Source organism: Convolutriloba macropyga, chromosome 3 (assembly GCF_964194025.1).
Source record: "Convolutriloba macropyga chromosome 3, txConMacr16.3, whole genome shotgun sequence".
NCBI lineage: Eukaryota > Metazoa > Xenacoelomorpha > Acoela > Convolutidae > Convolutriloba > Convolutriloba macropyga.
Window position 1 is genome coordinate 4,388,420 of NC_134470.1, and position 20,494 is coordinate 4,408,913.

Sequence of the window (20,494 nt, forward strand, 5' to 3'; positions counted from 1 at the left end):
GATTAAAGCCGAAGATTTGTTTCCCAGGGAAAACTTTATGCCAATTGTTTAATTAAGAGTAGTTGGCTCGACAAACATTACAGACTCGGTCTGATCAGAGACTCCAATTGAGTCTTTTGGTTTTGATCAGATTCAAGATTCCCTGTAGCTGTCAAGAGCTGACCGCCTTTAAAAGTGCGTATACATAATTGCCGAAAGAGAGGTTTTTATGTAAAATATTCAGCAGTTATTTTGAGGGTACTTCGAGAGCCTAATCGGAGATGGATTGAAGAGAACTAGGAGCGCCGTCGGACCAGAGGTCACTTGGGTCCCGGATGGTCTGAACAGCGATCATTTTGGTTCGGCTCCTTGTCTTGGCCTTTAAAAATATTAAAAATGACATGCCGTGGTTTTACCTCAACTTAAAATGATCATTTTTAGTTCTTCCTCTCAAATGAGTTGTTTTCTGTAACGTAACAAATAATTAGTCATCCGATCTTTTGAATTTTCCTTTTTTGGTGTATACCGAGTAAGTTTTTGCGGCAACAATTCGACAGAAAACATCGCATATGCCATTCATAATAATTATTAAGTTTTCATAATAAATTTACATTCTAGCCGCCGAATAAACAAGATGTGACTATAAAATGAAAAAGCACCGTATAACTAAAATAGACAAAATACGACCAAACTAATTAACCAGCCACCAGAAATTACTCTGAACTGACGAACACAAAAGCAGAAAACATAAAAAAGCTGTAGTTATTAACTTAGTTAATATAGTCGATTACCATCAATAATCTATCTTACTACATATGCTCAAAAACGGGACTATTTAAAAGATGAAAATTCTGATAGAAAATTTTTATGCTATTTGATCGGATATTATTATTATATCGAAAACTTCAAATTACTTAAATTATATTGACAAGGCAATTTTAGATATTGCCTGAAAAATGGCCCCCTGCGCAGGTTCGAACGACGAAGATTTAAAAACAGTCGCAAGCGCAATTTACCACTTTTTTAGATTCGAGTGTGAGTCTGAAATTAACGAAACTTACGAAATCGTTTTAAAAAATAAAATCGACTTGGTTAAACCTAAAAATAAATTTTCCATTTACTGCGAGTATTTGGCAACAAAAGTACCTGGATTTATCACTTGGGATAAATTCTTACAGTTTATGCAGATATTCCATATATGGTTAGAGTTTGACAAACAATGCGATGATATTGCAAGCGGGAAGGGACTGAAAACGTTGGGTGAACAAAATGGGTTCCGAAGTGAAAATGGAGTTATTTCACGTTCAGAAGTGAGTGACAAAGAAAAAGTGAAATCTAGAGGAAAAAGTGTCTACCATGAACTGCCAACCGGACCAGAAGAGGTAAATACAAGGCTAGACCCTCACGGGACTGATCTTTGCCCAGTGAAACGAATCTCGATTCACCTTGCCATGCCATGCAAGATTTTGATAACTCTTGCAAAACTTGAAACATCTCGCCAAGATCTTGATAGCCAAATATTTCTTGGAACACCTTGATAAGATCTTGACTAATCATAAGTATAAGTTGAACTGACAGAGGCTGTTACCAACATTATTTTCTGCATAACTTAATTTTTTTAAACCATGGAGTTTCGGTCCGAAATTTGTAAAATTCAGCAAGTTTCAGCCCTATGCGCACTCAACTTTACTGCTTTCTGCTAACTTTTGCTAAAGCTAACAAATGAATTTTTGCATAGTTCAGAGTATTCTTTGCAAAATTTTAGCGTAATGTAAAATAATTTTGGGTAAAAATTTGTTATAAAATGGAGTCAAATTCTTTTGAGTTTAAACTTTGTTCCGTTGCACCTATACAAGAACTTCCCTATTTCCACAGAAATTCATTTGAATTCAATAATTTTTTAAATTTTTATAAGATCAGGATTTAAAATTTTCCGCTAATTTTGAGATATTTAATTTTGAAATGTGATATCCAATTACAAAAACGTTAAATTCACTGGCAACAGTTCTCTGTGGATTTTACTTATCTAGGAATGTAAGTAAATTTCAAAATTTATGTAAGTGAAGTGCACGAAATGAAAAAGTGTTTATAATCGGTTTTAGATATATCTGAATATTTTTTTCACGTGAATTAGAAGTCTAATACCAGAGTATTAAACAAGAGACTTTTAAAGCCCATTTTTACGATATTATACTAAAAATCCTTAGTTAATGTGTAAAGCTTAAAGCCTGAACTGTCGTCACCCCGTTTATTGTCATGGAATAGGTATGCATAAAACATACATATGAAAAGACCTCATTAGCTTAATTGCATTTAATTCACTATATTCTCCTTTCAGCATAGACGGTGAATATAGTTTTACAAATTTTTTGAAAAAATGTGGAAACAGTAGCAGAAGCAAATTTTGAACCAGAAGTTAAGAACTATCTGACTTTTATGCATTTTCATAAAAATCTGGACCCCAGTTATATCAATCTACTCACAAATTGTTGTAAGTAGAGTCAATAAATTGCATTTTTGCGGAATTCATTAACATTTATTACTCTTAAAAGTAAAAATAAAGGAAATTTTTATAAATCAAACGAATTCAACGCTTAAATTAAGAATCCATATTTTAAAGTCTGTAACAGATTCTGTTGCATAATCCGTGTTGAATTTCTTGAAATGAGTATATTTTTGTGTCCGTAGTAGCCTGTACTGAGAGGACTGCTTAAGCTCATCAAAAAACTTGACTTATAACTGAAGCTATTTTATGCATAACTAAACCCTTACTTCACGCCTGTTCAATTTTCCATTTCGAGGTAAATATTTCCGAAAAAGAAGTAAAGAAGCCCATATTTTTGTTCAATTTTTATTATTAAGTTTGAAAAATGTTAGGAGTACAGAAACTGAGTTACAGAAGTCAATTTCTACAGTTCTCACATATTCTCAGTTATGAATTTTTCTATAAAAATTGTTATGGTAAGTACATTCTATGCACAACCATTTTAATTATCTGTTCAAATTTTTAAGCAGATGTTTTTGTCTAATTTTGAGACTGATAGCTTGAAGAAAAGATGCAAAAAATGTCATTCTTGGACACTTGCTATCAGAGCTGAAAAAAAATATTAAAATTTCATTTCATCCCTTAGTACAAAGTTACCAAACTTGTTTGCATTACTTTTTAAAAAAGAGTCTTAACAATCAATTCTTATCCAATAAGATCTCGCATATCGGCGCACATCATTTGGAAACATTCAACAATTTTTATAAGTCATTTCAAGATCCGCGCTTAATCTTGGAAACAACTCAGAAAGTATGCGCTCGTTCTTGCTTCGATATCGCGGAGTCTCGAGAGACAGTACTTGAGGCTTTACAAATCTTGCTGTAGATCAGACTCAAATAAATCAGTAACATGTCTCTACAGTCTATACGTTTGTTTTTCAATCTGATGTTTAACGAAGTCTTGTGGCGTAATTTGTTTTTCAGCTGAGGTTTTATTAAGGAATTAAGCCAAAATTGAATGATATTATGCAACCAACAGCATGCATGGTTTTCTTGGATATAATGCAGGTACCCCGTGCCTCCTGAAATGTCAACAGGTACGTTTTCATGCGTTTTTTTTTACCAGTTGAGGTAAAGAACGAGTTTTGCTCATGGCGTTCTTGGCAACCACGGAAAACCCATCGGGGAATTTTTGGCATCCATTGAAACGCCATACATGGTTTTCGTGGCAACCATGGCGAGATCATGCAGGAACTTTTTTCATGGCCTCTGTGGAACCATATATGGTTCTTGGATATGGTTGCCAAGAAAGGTCAACAAGGGATGTGCTAAAATCTCTGTTGATTATTGGTTGATTATTGGTCGTTCAAAGGTGTATTTAAAAAACAAAAGACCCAAAAACTAACAAACAATAGATCCTTGATTTCGTGGGCGGCTTCTGGATGCGCAACATTGCCAGTTAAAAAATGAAAAAAAAATATCATTTGAATTTTAGCCAAAGGCGAATCAATTAAGAGCATCGCGAATCAGCGCTTATGCAAAAACGCGCTCGAAAGCCTTTACAAGTAAAAATCTTCATCAGCAGCGATTTTTTGGATCAAAGAGATGATCAGAGCCGTTTTAACTCACTACAGAAAATGCCAAAACCTTTGTTTCCAATTTGCCCTATTATACCAAAAGCAGGTTGGCAGTTCATAGCAAGAGTTCTTGGGCACAAGCCACCTATCTCTCCAACTCTTCGCATTTAAGAACTAACATATATTATCTCTAGTTATTTTTCTTCCAACTTTGCTAAAACACGTTCCGGACTGCCGGTAGAAATTTCGCAGAAGTTTTACCAATAAGTTAAATGGAAACAACGCTTACTGATTGAATTTGAGGCTTTCAAAGAAATGAAAAATTAAAATATAAGCACAGGAACCATCAGCCATTCCCCTGAATTGTAGAGCGATACCACAGTTACTTGGAGGGCCCATCCAACCGAATGATGGCTTCGCTTTTTTGTAAGAAAATTTGAAATGAAAAATCTTGTGCAAGAGATATTTCTACGCTTTAGGCCTAGTTGCTGCATCAAGACTGAAAAAATAATTTACCTTCAAAAAAATGACTTAAAAAATAAATAAAATAGGTGGGAAAATACAATTTTTTCAATTAAAATGCCAAAAACTATGCGGTAATCAAAAAGTTTAGCAATGTGAACGCTCACAGCTCATCTATAACGCAGTTTGCGTCTGTGCACGTTTTTCATCTATTCGAAGAAGTGGATGACATGGTTACAATTCACAAAAAAATATCAGCTACAAAATTGTTGGCTCGAAATCGGTTAAAACTCTAACTTGGTACCTTTGACGAAATTACTCGAAAATGACTGAAGCGCAAAAGAAAAAAAACTACAGCATTAAAACAACACCATTTGCAACCCTACAGAGAGAATATTCACTTGAACTATATGGTACCAAACTTTGGCCCCCTTGTTTAGTTGGAAATTCGTACTCTAATTAATTGCTCTTTAATTCGCTCAGAACTAAAATTTGTGTTTAATTGGTTTGCTTTATTTAAAAAATCAGCATGGCTGTGATTATACCAATTTTTAAGTGCTTGGGACTGTAAAACCGATTTTGGTTTCCTCTGGTTCGTATTATTTCTTGTCATGTCATCTTTCCACACTAAGAATGGTGGCCTCAAAATGCCGTGAGAGCAGAAGTTGCATTTTGTTGCACGCTTTTCCTCTAACTTCATAATTGCATCGTAGAAAAATTTGGGAACACGTTAGTTGCTCAAACAGTGACTCAAAGTTCATTTTTTTTGCTGTTATGCATTATTTTAGCAATAAATTTTACTATGACAGTTATGAATTATTTGAAATCAATTCGTACTGAAAAATCGATTGAGGTTATTTTTTTGTTTTTCTAGACAGTTTATAGATATTAAGTTTTGCTATTAAAAAAACGACTTTGTTAAAAAAAACACCTTTGAGATTGAAAGACTGATTTTGATTACAACTCGAGCTTGCAATGACAATTTTGTTGCCTCATTGTTCTGCAGCTTAAAAAGAGCAGCTGTACAGGGTTTCATTTTTCACTCTATGGTTTAATATTTGGACCATATATGATATCTTTAGTTCCTTATTAGGACCATAGAGGTTTTATGGTTTCATACTATGAGACTTTGTAGTTAATTTGTTTTTCATTTTTATTCGAAGAAAAAGTTTAAGCATCGCCTTCCAAAACAATTTAAAATCTTGCAAGGTTCTCGCAAGTTTTAAATTCCCTCGCTACTAGGGTACACAGAAATCGAGTATGCTGAAAGTGAAACCATGTAAAATCTTTGTGTAAAATCAAAGAAAGTTCAACCCGGTAATATAGAGAAATATTATATTTGTTGACGATATCTATCACTTTTTCCATCTTTCACTTTCAAAAAAAAAGTTTTAACAAAAAATTACTCAATCCATTAATTCGGGTCTTCAAAAAAGATAATGTTTCTGACTCTAGTTATTTGTGTTGTTTTTTTGCGCTCCAGGTGGGTGACTTGGAAGAGTTCGACCAATTGAACGAGGATGGAATTGAGGACGATTGCGCCAATGAGGAAGATGATGACGAAAATGGCGATGCTGAATACCCAGAATCAGAGGCAGAATCTTTAAAAGAGACCGAATACCAGGTGAGTGGATCTATGTCCTAAATGACCTCTGACTAGACCCAACAAGCGCGTGCATACCTGCTCCAGTAGAAGAAATTTCCTAAACGAACCAAAAAAACTTGGCGATTAGCTGAAATAAACGCGAGACATGTAGCGAAATTAGGGAAAGTTTTACAAAATAAGAGAAATTTTATGATTTTCTGTTGATTTTGTTCTTTCTCGTACAATTCGATTGACAAAAAACGCGTACGTAAAAAGGCCGTTGTGCAGATATTTAGTGTTCAGCGCATAATCCGCCCCATGCGTTTGTCAAATTCCGTTTAATTCGCTTAACTTAAGGTCATTTGGTTAATTTTAAATTACATTAGTTATTTGTGCACAGCGCATGAACTGTCCAATCAATAAAACAGGAAGGATAATTAGAGTAAATAATGAGTTCTAAAAATTCTTTTGTGTTATCAAGCATTTTGAGGAATTTATTTGACTGTAGCTAGAAAATGTCCAAGAAATTTCCCAAGACATTTTCTTAGAATTGAAGTTGAGGTTAAATTTAGGTGCTTTTTGATGAAGTTCTAACCATTCATAATTGGAGAAATAATTTCCAAATAGTCTGGAATGCTCGACAGTCTTGATTACTCCTTGCAAGGGAAAATCGTTCTGACCAACAAAAACAAGGCAAGAATTTTATTGGGTTTAACCACAATCCATGGTAGCTTTAGAGAAAGTAAAGTTCCGGTTAGTCCGATACAAAAGTTTGATAAAAAAGAATTGGAACATTATCGGCAAACGCGCATGCAAAAATGCTGACAGAGCTTCCTTGATATTTGAGTCTCCTTTTTTAAAAATTTTCCTGACCTTCAGTGCCGCAAATTTTTGCTCAATAAGTGATTTTTGGTTACTTACAAGCCCATCCAAAAATCTAAATGACAGCCAGTCGAGGAGTTCAAGGACAAAAAAGTCGCTAATCCTCCAAGAATTTCCGGCACTGAAAGTTGCTAACAAAGGAGTCTCAACAATCAAGGAAGCTCAGTAATGCGAGTTTGCACCTAATATTCTCCCGCTCTTTCATCAAACTTCTGAAACCAAAAAATGTTGCATTGAAGGCAAGGTCAATCTACGAAATGGTGGCTCTCTGAAAACAGTTAAAATTTAGAAGAAAATTGGTCTCCTGTGAAGTTGTTCCGAAAATAAACAGGATACACAAGCAAAGTTAATAAACGTAGACGCATAGTCGAGTTTAGACGTCATTTATCTGGTTATACTGTTTCATTACTCTCCAACAAAGTTTGAAGCAATTTTTGCAAACGTGTGTGTTTTTTATGCGAAGTTTTCCAATGACTTTTTCTTGCGTTTTGTTCTAGAGCGTTCTTTGACTTCTCAAGTAAAATTATTTCTTTTTTTATTTTTTGGATGATCTCAATTGTTCACAATATCATGTAAATATTTTCGCTAAAGTACAAACTTGTAGCATAGGAAATTAATAAGGACTGATGGCCGAGTGGAGAACGCTTCTCTCGAGGATTGCGACAGTTTTTGAACTTGCAGCTCACCCAAGCAATCCAGCTCACCCATAAACAAAAAATTATCTAGGCTACAGCACTCGAATTAATTTGCCCGCCTCCTCCTGTCGTTCGAGAGCAACTTTAAAACGTTAATCGGTTTATATATTTTAAAAAACTCCAAAATGCTCGAAATACAGTGCTTACTTACTATAAGAATTGTCAAATGAGATCAGAAACTTAAAAATGAAGTTGAACCAATTTAATAAGTTTGGTACTAAAAATTATGATTTTTCTAAACTTGCATGCCACGAAAGAAACTAGAAGCTCATATGAAATCTTTTCCAACTCATGTCAAGTTCTCTTTTTATGTAATTGAGATATAAATTAGAGTTTCAAGGATGCGCTATGAATTATGAATCTATAACAACATCATGGTGAAACAATTGAGTTCAAATTAATTTTCACAAAAAATGGAGAAGTAGTTTACAATAAAAAACTCTGAAACTAATTGTTTTTATTCTCACAACTGCCATGATACGTTTCAATTGAAAACCAAAATCCAAATTGAAAGGGCTACTGATATGAAAGATTTTTTAATTAAATTTTTTACGATGAGACACCATCTTTTAATAGCCACTGCTTTGTGTTGAGCAATTTTAGTTCGTCAAGCACTAGTTGATGATGATAGAGCGTACAATTATATGCAATCAAATAAAGAAAAACAAAATAACTTCTAAACAATTTGTTTCATTCCTAACAACTGAAAATGATGGCTCGTTCAATCAACAACTGAACTACTAAAAGAACAAAAAGAAGAACTCAGTGTTTAACAGTCGCAACTTCATATGAGCAATTAGAGGGTAGCAATTTTCTGTTATTAAACTCCAAAATTGCTCTTCATATTTCTAAGCAATTTTGACTAGACATGGTTTTGCACTTGGACTCTGCGATACCAGTAAAATTATTGTTAATCATTCAATTTATTTAGCGCAGTAACATTTTACAAATTGCCATACTTTAGTTTTAATTTTAATTTGACTTTCATCCTTCCGTTACCTTAGTAATTATTTCAAGTTTTTTGCCGTTAATCTACTTCTCATTCATTTGATTGTTACTTCCTGCCTCGTGGTCCGACATATCTGTTCACATGATTTCATTTGATGACAACTACTTGAATTCACTCTTCTTGATTTCTCAGTTTACTATCAGTTGCTTAAATCTCTTTGATTCCTCTAAAGCGCAGAAAATTTTAAGCATTTGGCCTCGCAAAATCCAATCACAGTTTGAAAGTGTCGTCGCTTGGCGAAGTCGACGGCAATATAGTAAAGTATGACATGATGCAGCTAGCGAACAAAACAACTCCGCTAGTGACTGACGCCTTTAGGTATAAACCTACACTCAACCCAAATCTCCGGTGGAAAAATGGAGGCTAAAGGATATAGTAGCATTGCTCGCCAATGAAAACATCATCCTGGATACACTTCTTGGCCTGAAACCTGAAATGGTTGAATTTGCCGTGGAGCCGATATACGAAGAAACAATCGTCGAATCTTCAGCACAATCAGATCCGGATCGCAATGCCCGAAATGCACAACATGTTAAGGATTTTTGGAATCAGAATTAATATGCGCAGATAAACCATGGCCATTCACCGACCGAAAGAGAGTCTCCCTTCTCTATCTTAGAATTGGCGTGGAGGGGCGCAGAATCCTAAACAGCAAGAACCTTCACAAAATGATAGACACCCTCACTACTGCCAAAATCTGGAAAATCGTAGAGTACACTTTCATCATACCCAGAAAATAACCCTTGAAAGACACAAGACAACTCATTACGAATCAACACCGGGGAGAAACCGTCGAGCATTTCCAGCGGAATTTCCAGGAGTTGGCTGAAAATTGCGATTTTGCAAGCAAAGAAGAAACGATGATAAAATACGTCTTCATTACTAATTTAATCGAGCCCAAAAAACAAAAGGAGCTTTTGAAACAAACAGTAGAGCCGAGGCAAGCGTTAGAATTAGCAATAAAAATGGAACTCGGGATGCGAAATCAGCATCAATTTCAAGCACACAACAAGACACTAATTCCGACAATTTTGAGTGCAATTCAGTACCCGCCTAGTACCCGCTCCTCGAATTGGTCCCTTTCGGACAACTTCCATAGGCAAGACAACCGACTACCTCCTCTAAATTGTTCAAATTGTGGGACCATGGATCCAAATCACCAGAATAATTTTATCGCAAAAGTAAAATTTGCAATAATTGTGGCCTGTTAAACCGTGTCACAAACAAAAGACTCAGAACTTCAGAATACAAAAAAGGTCGTTCAACATAGAAGCTGTTGAAACTCAACCCGAGGACTCCGTGAAGTTTCTTCAATATTTGTCCACATTTTACGAATCAGACTACAGTAGCGGTGATGACATGTTTGCAACGATTCACAACGATCTCGAGAAAATCGAACACGTCAACAAACTCAGGCAAAATTGGAAATAACTTCACGACTCCAAAATCTCCAAACTCGACACCAACAAGAGAGACGCATGCCCATTACATTGCAAGATAGAGTAAAGACTGATTTTAAAAAATTGCTTGATGAAAAACACTTAATAAATTGCCCAGATAAATATTTTATTTCGCCAAATATACCACTGTTAAAAATGACCAATCTTTGAAAATTGCACTTGATTCGAAAGTACTCAATAACACCGTTCAAAAAATGAATATCAAATGCCGAATATAGACATGCTCATCAAAACCATTTCTCAACAAATTGTGGATCCCGCGTCACAAAGCATCACATATTTTACAGCATTAGATCTTAAATATGCTTACAAGTCAATTAAATCTAGACCACGACACAACCGATCACTTTAATTTTAAAATAATTGTAAGCGATATGACAGGCACGAAGGATTTCAAACTGGATTGTTTGACCTGACATTTATGCCAGCGGAACTTCGAAAGCTTTTCCGTTACATCTCAATAGGACCAAAGAATGCATAATGCTTTCCTGATGATACTCTTTTTGTTGGCAACGGATCAGAGGAAAATCATAAACAACGTGTATTCAACAGTCTCAAAAGACTTGATGAAGAATATCTTAGAATTAATCTTACCGAATGTTAATTTGTAAATTTTGAGATCGACGGGCTCGGATATCATATTTGACAACCGGGTATATTGCCGTTCGAAAGAAAAACTTCTGCAATTTTGTCTCTTGAAGCACCAAAAACACTACAGAAACTTCCTTCTATTCTCGGATCAGTACATTACATAAGTAAATTCATCCCAGGTTTTGCACAAATTGGCCATCCGTTACGTCCCTTTTTGTGAAATTTTACTAAATGTATTTGGACTGATACAAAAGAAAACTGTTTTCTAGAAAAAAAGAATCGCATCGAAAATGCAACTGAAATTTTTCAGGCCATTCCGCAACTTGAAACGCGACTTAAATGTGATGCCTCACGTTCCGGGCTCGGTGGTGCCGTTGACCAATTAACAGTGGACGGTTGGAAACCCATCGTTCTTACATAGCTTTTAATTCTAGATTCCTTAATTCTTGTGAAAAGAGATACAGTGTCAAGGAATTATAAATACCAGGTTTAGTTTTCTCCATTGAATATTTTAAAAACTATTTGTAGAGAAAACAGTTTAAATTTATCACAGATTACAGAGCACTTCTCTCAATATTAAAGGAAAATTGTTCAAGTAAATCATAAAGTAAGTGTCTCACTCGTTGGTTAGATAGACTAATAACATATCAATCTGAAATTGAACAAATGCCAGTTGCTTAAACGGATCTGCTTGACTACCTATTTCGACACCATAATCAAAAACCTGAAAAACTTTCCGTTTATGATGAGGAATTTGTCGTTGCATAACTTGAATTAATTTCCGCTTCTGCGAGTATTCTAAAGTTAAACTCAGTTCATTGTGCACTTGATTTACACAATTTGCTTGAGACCTGTGATCCCTCTTTGCAAGTCATACTAATAGTGAACCTATCATAAATTCAGTGAATATAATTAGCAAACTTTATTTGATAAGCCTTTTTTCCCCACTAATTAAGAGACATTCCAATTATAGTTGTTAAAACAGCTACCAGGAATGGAATCAGTGTTTTTGCCCATTTTCCTCTCAAAATCAGTCGACTAAACTTGTATCAAATTTGCACTGCATTTCTCATCAAAATCTTAATCGAAATGGATTAAATTCCATCAACAAAATCAATTTGACCCACAACGAGCGTATCACTAGAGTTCGGTTCAATCACTCCTCTTGCACAGTTGACCCACTGTCAAAATCTGTCGCACCAATAAACCCAGCGACATCATCAAACATCAGTACACCACTCACACCCAGTCCTTAAATAACAATCACACCCAGTCCAAAAAATAACAGGGGAGTTATTTAGCAAATCATCGAGAGCGTCATTAACAAGCAATGATTCAGTTCTCTAAAGAGTGAGTGATGATTGGATCCTGACCAACAGTGAGGTAAGACTGAAGGAGCTCAAACCGTATATCCATTCTTATTTGAGGGACCTCCATGTTTGCTCCGGTTGCGTCTTTATAGACAAAAAGATAGCCATGCTCAAGGTTTTGTGGGAGGCATTAGTCGGCGATACACACCGTAACGACCAAGGTACCCGAAGCAGAAATATGGACAGAATGCTACAAATTTCTGGTGGTCATACATGAATAGGGAATTCATCGTCAGATCAACTTAATGTTAACCCTGCACCACAGTTGGTAAGAATCTTAAATCAGTAATTCCTACCAAACAACTTCACCCCCTTATACCATGCGCTGAACCGAACCAAGAAATACAAATTGACTTTAGCTGACCAATTTCCGATTAAAAAGACATGAAATATACTTCCTTGCCGCAAAAATTTGTTTTTTCCAAATTTTCCCTGCATGTATATTCGATAAAGCGAATGGCCCTAATGTACTAAAATTCTTGAACTTGTATGTTGAAAATAATGAAATACCCCGTTCCATCGATTTGGATCTAGCAAAATGATTTGTGAGACATCGAGTAAGGACTTTCTGTAGTAGGAATATTTTTGAAATTATTGAAGCTCCCGGCAACGATGATCGAGCTAATGGACTGGTAGAAAGATTAATACAGACAATTAAGAATAAACTTGTATGTTTTAAAGAAGAGAAACTGGCTACTAATTTGTTCCTCATAGAACATGCAATAAAAATTATTATCCACTAACTGCGAATATGTAAACAGTAAACAACAAAAATTTCGCTCTGCGAAGCACACCTTGGTAGAAAGCCTAATACCCCGCAGAGCGTAATCAGTACTACAACTAAGTTGTCTAATCTCCCCTATGTCAATATTATAACTTATTAGTTATATGAAGACACAGTTGCCCCTGAAGCCAGCCTTCCTGACGACAAATGGGAGAACGGCTACCGAAGTGATATAGAAGTTGAGAAGGGGATGACACGGGCTACCTAAGATGGCAATGATCGCTAGAACAAGAGTACTGGTAGAGAGCCCCGATTTCTTTGAAACTCTCCTTGCAGTTCTATACCACTATAAAAACACGCGGTCGAAACAAGACCAGCCCAAAAAAACATGGGAAACGCAGATCGAAAAAAAATTTAGAGGGATTATATGAAGTGCTCGCACCCAGACTTAACATCCTAAAAGTCCACCCAAGCACTTCATCAATCAAAGAACTGGGGAAGGCAACTGTGACTGTTTGTAATGGTGATATTGCGGAATTGGGAATGGAACAGGAACGCAAGACAACCTTAATGGTGTATGCAGATCTTCCTGGACCGCGTGATAGGGAAAAAGCTAGTACAATAAACAGAGTCTTGTCAAAATTTTTTACGGAAAATAAAAGGAGACAATAAGATGAAGCATAAGCGACGTGATGTAAGCAGCAGCGTATCCTCATCAAGTTCGAACATTTTAAGCTCAACGCGGTGTCTTATCCCAGTTTTCCAAATTTCTCGGCACCAAATGGTCAACACGAAACTTCGAACGCTGATTAGTCAAGCGAAATAATCATCCACCAGCCGAATGACCCTATTTCAGCAATCCCACAAGCACTCATCAAATTTACATTATAGTTTAGTACAGACTACTAGCTATGATTATCAGCAAATATATATTGTTGCTCATATTCAACCAGGGACCAAGTATTAATTTTGTAAATATTGTTGCTATTATGAAAAAATTGTCCTGTTTGTACAATTTTTATCAAATTCAAGGGGGTATGTGATACCTGTACAATTGTTGTTAATCATTCACTTTTTCTAGTGCAGTAAAATTATATACGACGACCTAATTTAGTTCCTTTTTAATTTGCTCTTCATCCTTCCTTTACTTTAGTCATTATTTCACGTTTCTCGCCGAAAATCTACTTTTCATTCAGTTGTTGTTTCCCACCTCGTGATCCAACACGTCTGTTCACTTGATATCATTTGTGTGTAGCTGAGTTCACTGTTCTTGATTTCTCAATTCAATATCAGTTGCTTAAATCGCTTTGATTCCGCTCTGCAAAATCAAGCGAAGAAATTAGTAACCATTTCGCCGAGCGAAATCCAATTACAAATGGAAAATGTGTCGCCGCGTGGGGAAGTCGACGGTAATATAGTTAAGTACGGCAGACTTTTTAGTGTGCAAACAGATTTAGAGCTCTTGGATTTTTTTGTTTTGAGTTCAACCTAAATGTCACTTGTTTCTTCTTGCGGGACCAAGAAATTGCAAGATCATTATGCGGGATAATTATTGTTGTTTTTTCAGATTTAAGGAATAATCGGAGAACGGAAGAGAAAAAACCTACGTTTTTTTAAATTATGGTTTTATCTTGTTTGAATTTCAACTATTTCGATGTTGGAACCATCAAATTGCAACATCAAACTGCAGGTAAAATGATACATTGTTTCGGATTTTTTTGCAGACGCAGTTTATTAAATTAAACTGGTGTCTGGACTGAAAATGATCAGCAATGGGTAAAAGTTTGATGTGTTTTTATGGAAAGTCTTAATGCTCACCTTTCTTCCATTGGGATCCATCATTGCGCAAAATTATAAATTTTGTCCAATTTATCTTTTTTCCAATAGATATCTTTAATACTTTCAACTAAGAGTAAAACGTTACACAAAACGATAGAAAATGGTAATGTTTCAGCAAAAAATTGGCATGAGTGTAATCCCCTCTCTTTATGGAAAATAGTGGATGCCGATATTGTCAAATCATTAGTTTAATTGGATTCTCCAAGCTTTTTTGTCAAATTCTCCAAGTGTTGTCAATAAAAAATAACAAATTGTTTTTAAAACGGCCTAACCCACGCCATTTTTGACTTCGACTGACGAAATTTAAATTCTCAGAAGATGAACCTAAATTTTTACAGGAAGAGTCGATTGGAAACAGTTGAGTAACAAGTGTATTAAAAACAACAAATTATTTACCGAATACTAAATAAAACAGTGCTTTATTAAGCACTTAATGCAGAATAACTTTTATCCTTTTTATTAACTTCTCTGTTTTTTGTCAGCAGTATACTAAATAAAACAATGCAAATTTGCGCCAAAGGTTCATTTCCTCCTGGTTGAAATTGAGCAGTGTAATAAATATTTGATAACTGAACATTACCTCAGTTTTAGGTGTCAATATTGCCTCTCTTAATCTATTCAAAGTTGATTATAATAACAAAAGTTGAAAATAACTTGAAAAACACGTGCTTTTTCTTGATAAACTTACCGGTCATACAACAATGAAAAAAATGAGTTCGTATAGAAGGCAACGAGAACTCAGTGACCATATATGGAGCCGTAGACTGATCATAGAACGCTACTTTCGATGGTTTTTATTGACCATATGCCATGTTTTATCGTCAATAAGTTAGGTTTAACCTTTATGCTACCCATTGTTGGCACAAAAACTTGTGAACATTTTTTTATCATTTGTGAGGTTTGAAAATTAATTTTTTGTAAGATTTGTGCACCCACAAAAATTGAAAGAGCTCACAATTTTCTTCAGGAACTGTCAGCCGTTGGAGAGGGGAACATTTCTGAACCCAGCCAGTCATCGTGGGAGGGAGAAATTGAGATACAACCAAAGACCCAATCAAACTTCATCCCAGCACCTGCACAAACTTCAAAAGACTATGAACAACCTTCGAAATCGGTAACAAATTCTTCAAACGATACCACAAGAAGTCACACCGATTCTCATGGAAACGATTACACACAAGATACAACAGACATACCGCCAGCCAATCAGAAAACGGCTTTTTTGCGAAGAGCCTATCAGAAGCCAGCTGTGTCACAAGCAGCCAATCAGAAGTCAAATTTTCCAGTAGCAGCCAATCAGAAATCAGCTGTTTTACAAACAGCCAATCAAAAACCAACTGTGATACAAAAATTGAATTCCAATAGGGCAAGTTTCGTCGTGGGCAAGTCAGACTCAGAAAACGATCAAGAACAGAAGGCAGCAGAGCCCAGCAATAATAAACAAAAGTTCATTGACAAAACAAAATCAGATATCGTACAGGTAAGAAGGTACTCAGAGAAGAAACACTGGTTGATACACTTTGATGAACTTTATTCTTTTATTAACAAGAAAAGATCAAAATTCCAAGATGTGCATGTACAAGATATTTGGGTGTTCTTTCAAGAAATTAGGTTTTGCTCCAAGTTTCAAGATCTTATCAAGACATACCATGATCTATCATTATCAAATCGGTTACATGACAATTTACCCAATTCCATTTTACCCAATGCCATTTTACCCTACGCCAATTTACCCAACCTGCCATTTTACCCAATGCCATTTTACCCAATGCCATTTTACCCAATACCAACTTACCCAATGCTCTTTGATCTTTTCGTTGAATTATCCGATTACAAATTAGCAGTCGCTATTAGAAGGATGATCTGAAATATTTGTGGACAAAATAATCCAATGTTCGATTGTTATAGTTTCATATCAAGTCCCACAGGCCATTAATTTTATAGTCGGCTAAATAGTCGTTCTGGTTAATTTAGCAATGGGGTAAATTGGTTAAGTTGGCAATGGGTAAAATGGCATTGGGTAAAATGACAGGTTGGGTAAAATGGCATTGGGTAAAATGGAATTGGGTAAACTGTCCTGACACCATCAAATCAGTTCTATTTTTAAAAAATCAAATAAGATTTTATTGCCGCAAAAATGCCTTACTTTAGTAATGAGTATTAATTTGTGTAAAACGAAGCAGATTTTTTATTTTAATAGTTCATTAGCACATTAACGTTGCGCTGAACCTAACACAAATCGAGAACTTCTAAAAACGTCTAGATTTCTTTTGATTTTTTTCTGGCTGTAAGCAACTACAGGTTTCAAATACACATATTTGATTTATTTGTTCTACAATCCATTACATTTCGCTTCTTTTCAATACACTACTGTACTCTTCTTTTGAGAAAATCACAATTTTCTTTCTATTTTGTAAAGTAAATAGCCAAGCTGCAGCTATAATGCCCGTACCGAACCCCCAGAGCCTATCAGACCTGATTGAGCAATTTTGCAGAGGCCAAGTGCTGGCAGAAAGATGCCAAGAACTGGGTAGAAGAGCCAAGATTTGGGACCTCTCGGGGCAGAGTGAGGCTAAATCATGGGTTCCTCTGAGCAGCGTTAAGCTTGACATCATCAAGATATGATGTTTTTTTTATCTAATCATGGCGACCTTTTGAGCTCGATTACAAGGTTTCTGTCAAAAATTATTTGACATGATGAATGGCCATAGTTCCTGCATTTGATTTCAAGATTTGGGGCCTCTGTGGGCAGAGAAAATCCGAGTCTTAGGTTTCTACCAATTCTCAGAATCTTTTTTGCTATTCACCTTCTTTGGTTTATGAAATACTCTCGTATGAGAAGTCAAAAATAAGTGTTTTTTAATTTCAGGTGAGACCTAGTTTTATGTATAATGTACCAAAAAAAGACATTAGCTGAAATTTGAAGCAGCAAAGCAATTGCGAGTTGTGAATCAAATAATTTTTTTGCTATGTCATAAATGTTGCAAAAAAAAGTAAAAAACACCCCTCTCGTTATATGCTGATTATGCTTGAGCGTTTTCTTTTCATTTATTTTGAATATTTTTAGGACAATTACTTATCTTCTAAGATATTATAAGATTTTGGAGAAAAAACTTGCAAAGCGATGCATCGTCTTGCAATATGCTTCAAGATTCCTTGCAGGTAGATAAAACCCGAAACGAGAGGAATTTGTTGTCTTCATACCCACCCACCCAGCCCACCCCCTTCCCCCCCCCCCCCAAAAAAAAAGAGCATTAGGACCCTCAAGACATACATTTTATGATAAGTTGCTTACATTTGATGAACTAACACGTTATTTTTTGTATAAAAAGGAATCTTACAAAAAAGTTGCATCGCAAGGTTTTAATTTCAGAAACGACACGAGTGTTTTTGACAATTGATAGTAAAGGTCGAATTAGTATGGCACTATCACCAAGATTTACAAATATGTATATATTTGTATAAAAACTCTTTAATTTTTCAGCCGAAAAGTACAAAACCAAGCTCTGAAAGTGATGAACAGGCGAAGGAAAGCATAACAGATTACAGAAACAGGTCAGTCTCAAATGCGGTGGAAGCAGCATGCAAAGCCAAAATCACACTCCCCACTGGAACATCAAATCGAGCATCGGTAAACTTGGCTAGGGAGAAATTTGAAAAAGTTTCCACTCCAAATACTTCTGAGAATCCCGAGCAGAAAAAACCCCCCACAATCCCAAACAAACCTGGAAAACTTAACAGTGTTTTCCTCCAAAACAATCAATCCCCGCAATTGCCGAGAAAACAGATAAATAAATTTGAAAGAGCGCCGCCTCCCGTGAAATTGAAACCCCCGACCTCTGTTGTTCCTGGTCAATTTGTGAAAAAGTTGGAGCAAAAGGAGACTTCATCTGAGCAAAACCCAAAAATCGTGATAGATGAGCCCATTTTTGAGACCGGAAGTGGCAACAGCGAGTCTGTGCCCAACTCATATGAGGGCGACGATAAATCGATATCGAGTAAAGGAAGCGGAGATTCCTCGGGTTTCAAAATGGAGCTGGAAAACAAATTAAAACAAAAAATGGGAATGCAGCCTACAAATGTATGCAAGGATGACCCCGAGGATCAAATTGTTGACGAGTTGTACAGTGAGCTCCCTTCTGGACCAGATAATTTGAACCAATTGGATGAAAAAGCCAATCAGAATGAGAAATCCGCGACTGTTGAACATATTAAAGCCCAATCAAAACTAAATCTTGGTGAATTTAGTGTTGACGAAGATTCAAATGATCTGTACGCCTGTTTTCCTTCGTCTCAAAGCGGACTTGATGATGGAACATATGGCGGACTTTATGGCGGACCTCAGGATATTCCACCAGCAACGTCGTCTAAGGCGGATTCAAATTGTGATACTCTTCAAGTTTATGCGGATGCTGAGGAGGGAAACGTTAATGACGTCTATGATGAAATGAATGCAGACTTAGAACCAACAGAGGCATCGGGTTCCAAAGATTCTAAGAGAGTTGGAGGTGGAATTAAGGGAATTTTTCGAAAAGACCGGAGCAGACCTGCAAAGAAATAAAACTTCCAAAACCTTTTTATTACTTTTCAAGATAGAGATGTCTTAAATACTCAAAATGCGTACTTACTATTTAAAGTACTTACAGCACATAATTTTAATATACCTTACATTATATATGTTTAGAAAGTTATACTTAATTTAGGTTAATATCGTTTTTACTGACGATTCTAATCTTGATTAAATATAGCCTACTTGACTCTGATGAAGTCACTGAGAGATTCTGGCTTTTTAGAAAACCACGTAGTAGTTCGAGATAGAAGCAAGATTTTCGAAGTAACTCGTATTCAGCAAAAATAAGCGAAGAAAAAGTGTTTAGCATAAAATTCAGTAAAACAAACAAATTTTGAGGACCATATAACTACTACGTTCTGCTGAATGCATTCAAAATTTGAAAATGGATATTTCTTAGGCTTGTATTTCTTAAGTTCGTAGAGAAGAATAACTCCGTGCATAAGAGCACTTCATTTGTGGAATTAAAATGCGTTAACGCATTTTTATTATGCAAATTTCTAATTGATCTATAACATTTGAAACAATTGATTGTTCTTAATGAACAGTCAGCAATAGCAAGGCCGGTTTCGGTACAGTCTTTAATTGTTGTAATCCAAAAACAATTCATCGGTCATTTTTTTGATAAAAATTGCGAATTTTTATGTTTAGTAAAGGGCAGAACACTTCAAATCAGAGCTCCTTGTTGATGTTTAATTTGAATGTTTAAGTTTAATTAAAAAAGACTTTGCCACTATTTTGCTCCAAATTTGGTCAACTTGCAGATTAGTGTCAGCAAAGAAAGAATGCCTTTCCTTTTTCCTGTTTCTACCGAAATAAAATATTAGCTTCGTTGCGGTTTTACGCGTTAAGTTATGGTTTTTGTCACATTATCAAATTACTGACAGTTCAAATATTATATTATTGGCGTTTAGAATAAGGCAAAATTGACCAGATAAAAATTTTCAAAGTTATAGATTTTGGTTTCAACGGCTTCGACAACCCTTTATCGAAGAATTGAATTGAATTTTTAGAATATATCTTCAACTGCTGTTTTTACTTTGTTTTTTAGTCGTAATAAATTTGTTGGATAATGCCAGGTCCTATTCGTTTTTCAAAGAAGAATTAATCAATCTATTTTCTGATTTGAGTAGTTAGCTGATGGTTTTCATGACTTTGAACACAATTGTTCTCAAAAGAAAAACAAGCAAAATTTAACTTCGTGTTTTTGTTATTTTTTATCCATTTGTTACATAGTTTCGTTAATTTTAGGTCACAAATGACATCA

General features: G+C 35.5%; 1 protein-coding gene across 1 annotated transcript; it reads left to right on the forward strand.

The window, feature by feature from the left end:
- The first annotated feature begins 639 nt into the window (after window positions 1-639).
- On the forward strand, window positions 640-19,376 carry LOC142335890 (uncharacterized). Its single transcript, XM_075384240.1, has 4 exons — window positions 640-1,361; window positions 5,986-6,126; window positions 15,625-16,137; window positions 18,142-19,376. The coding sequence occupies exons 1-4, from the start codon at window positions 936-938 to the stop codon at window positions 19,216-19,218; spliced, it is 2,157 nt and encodes a 718-aa protein (XP_075240355.1). The 5' UTR covers window positions 640-935; the 3' UTR covers window positions 19,219-19,376.
- The last annotated feature ends 1,118 nt before the right edge of the window (window positions 19,377-20,494 follow it).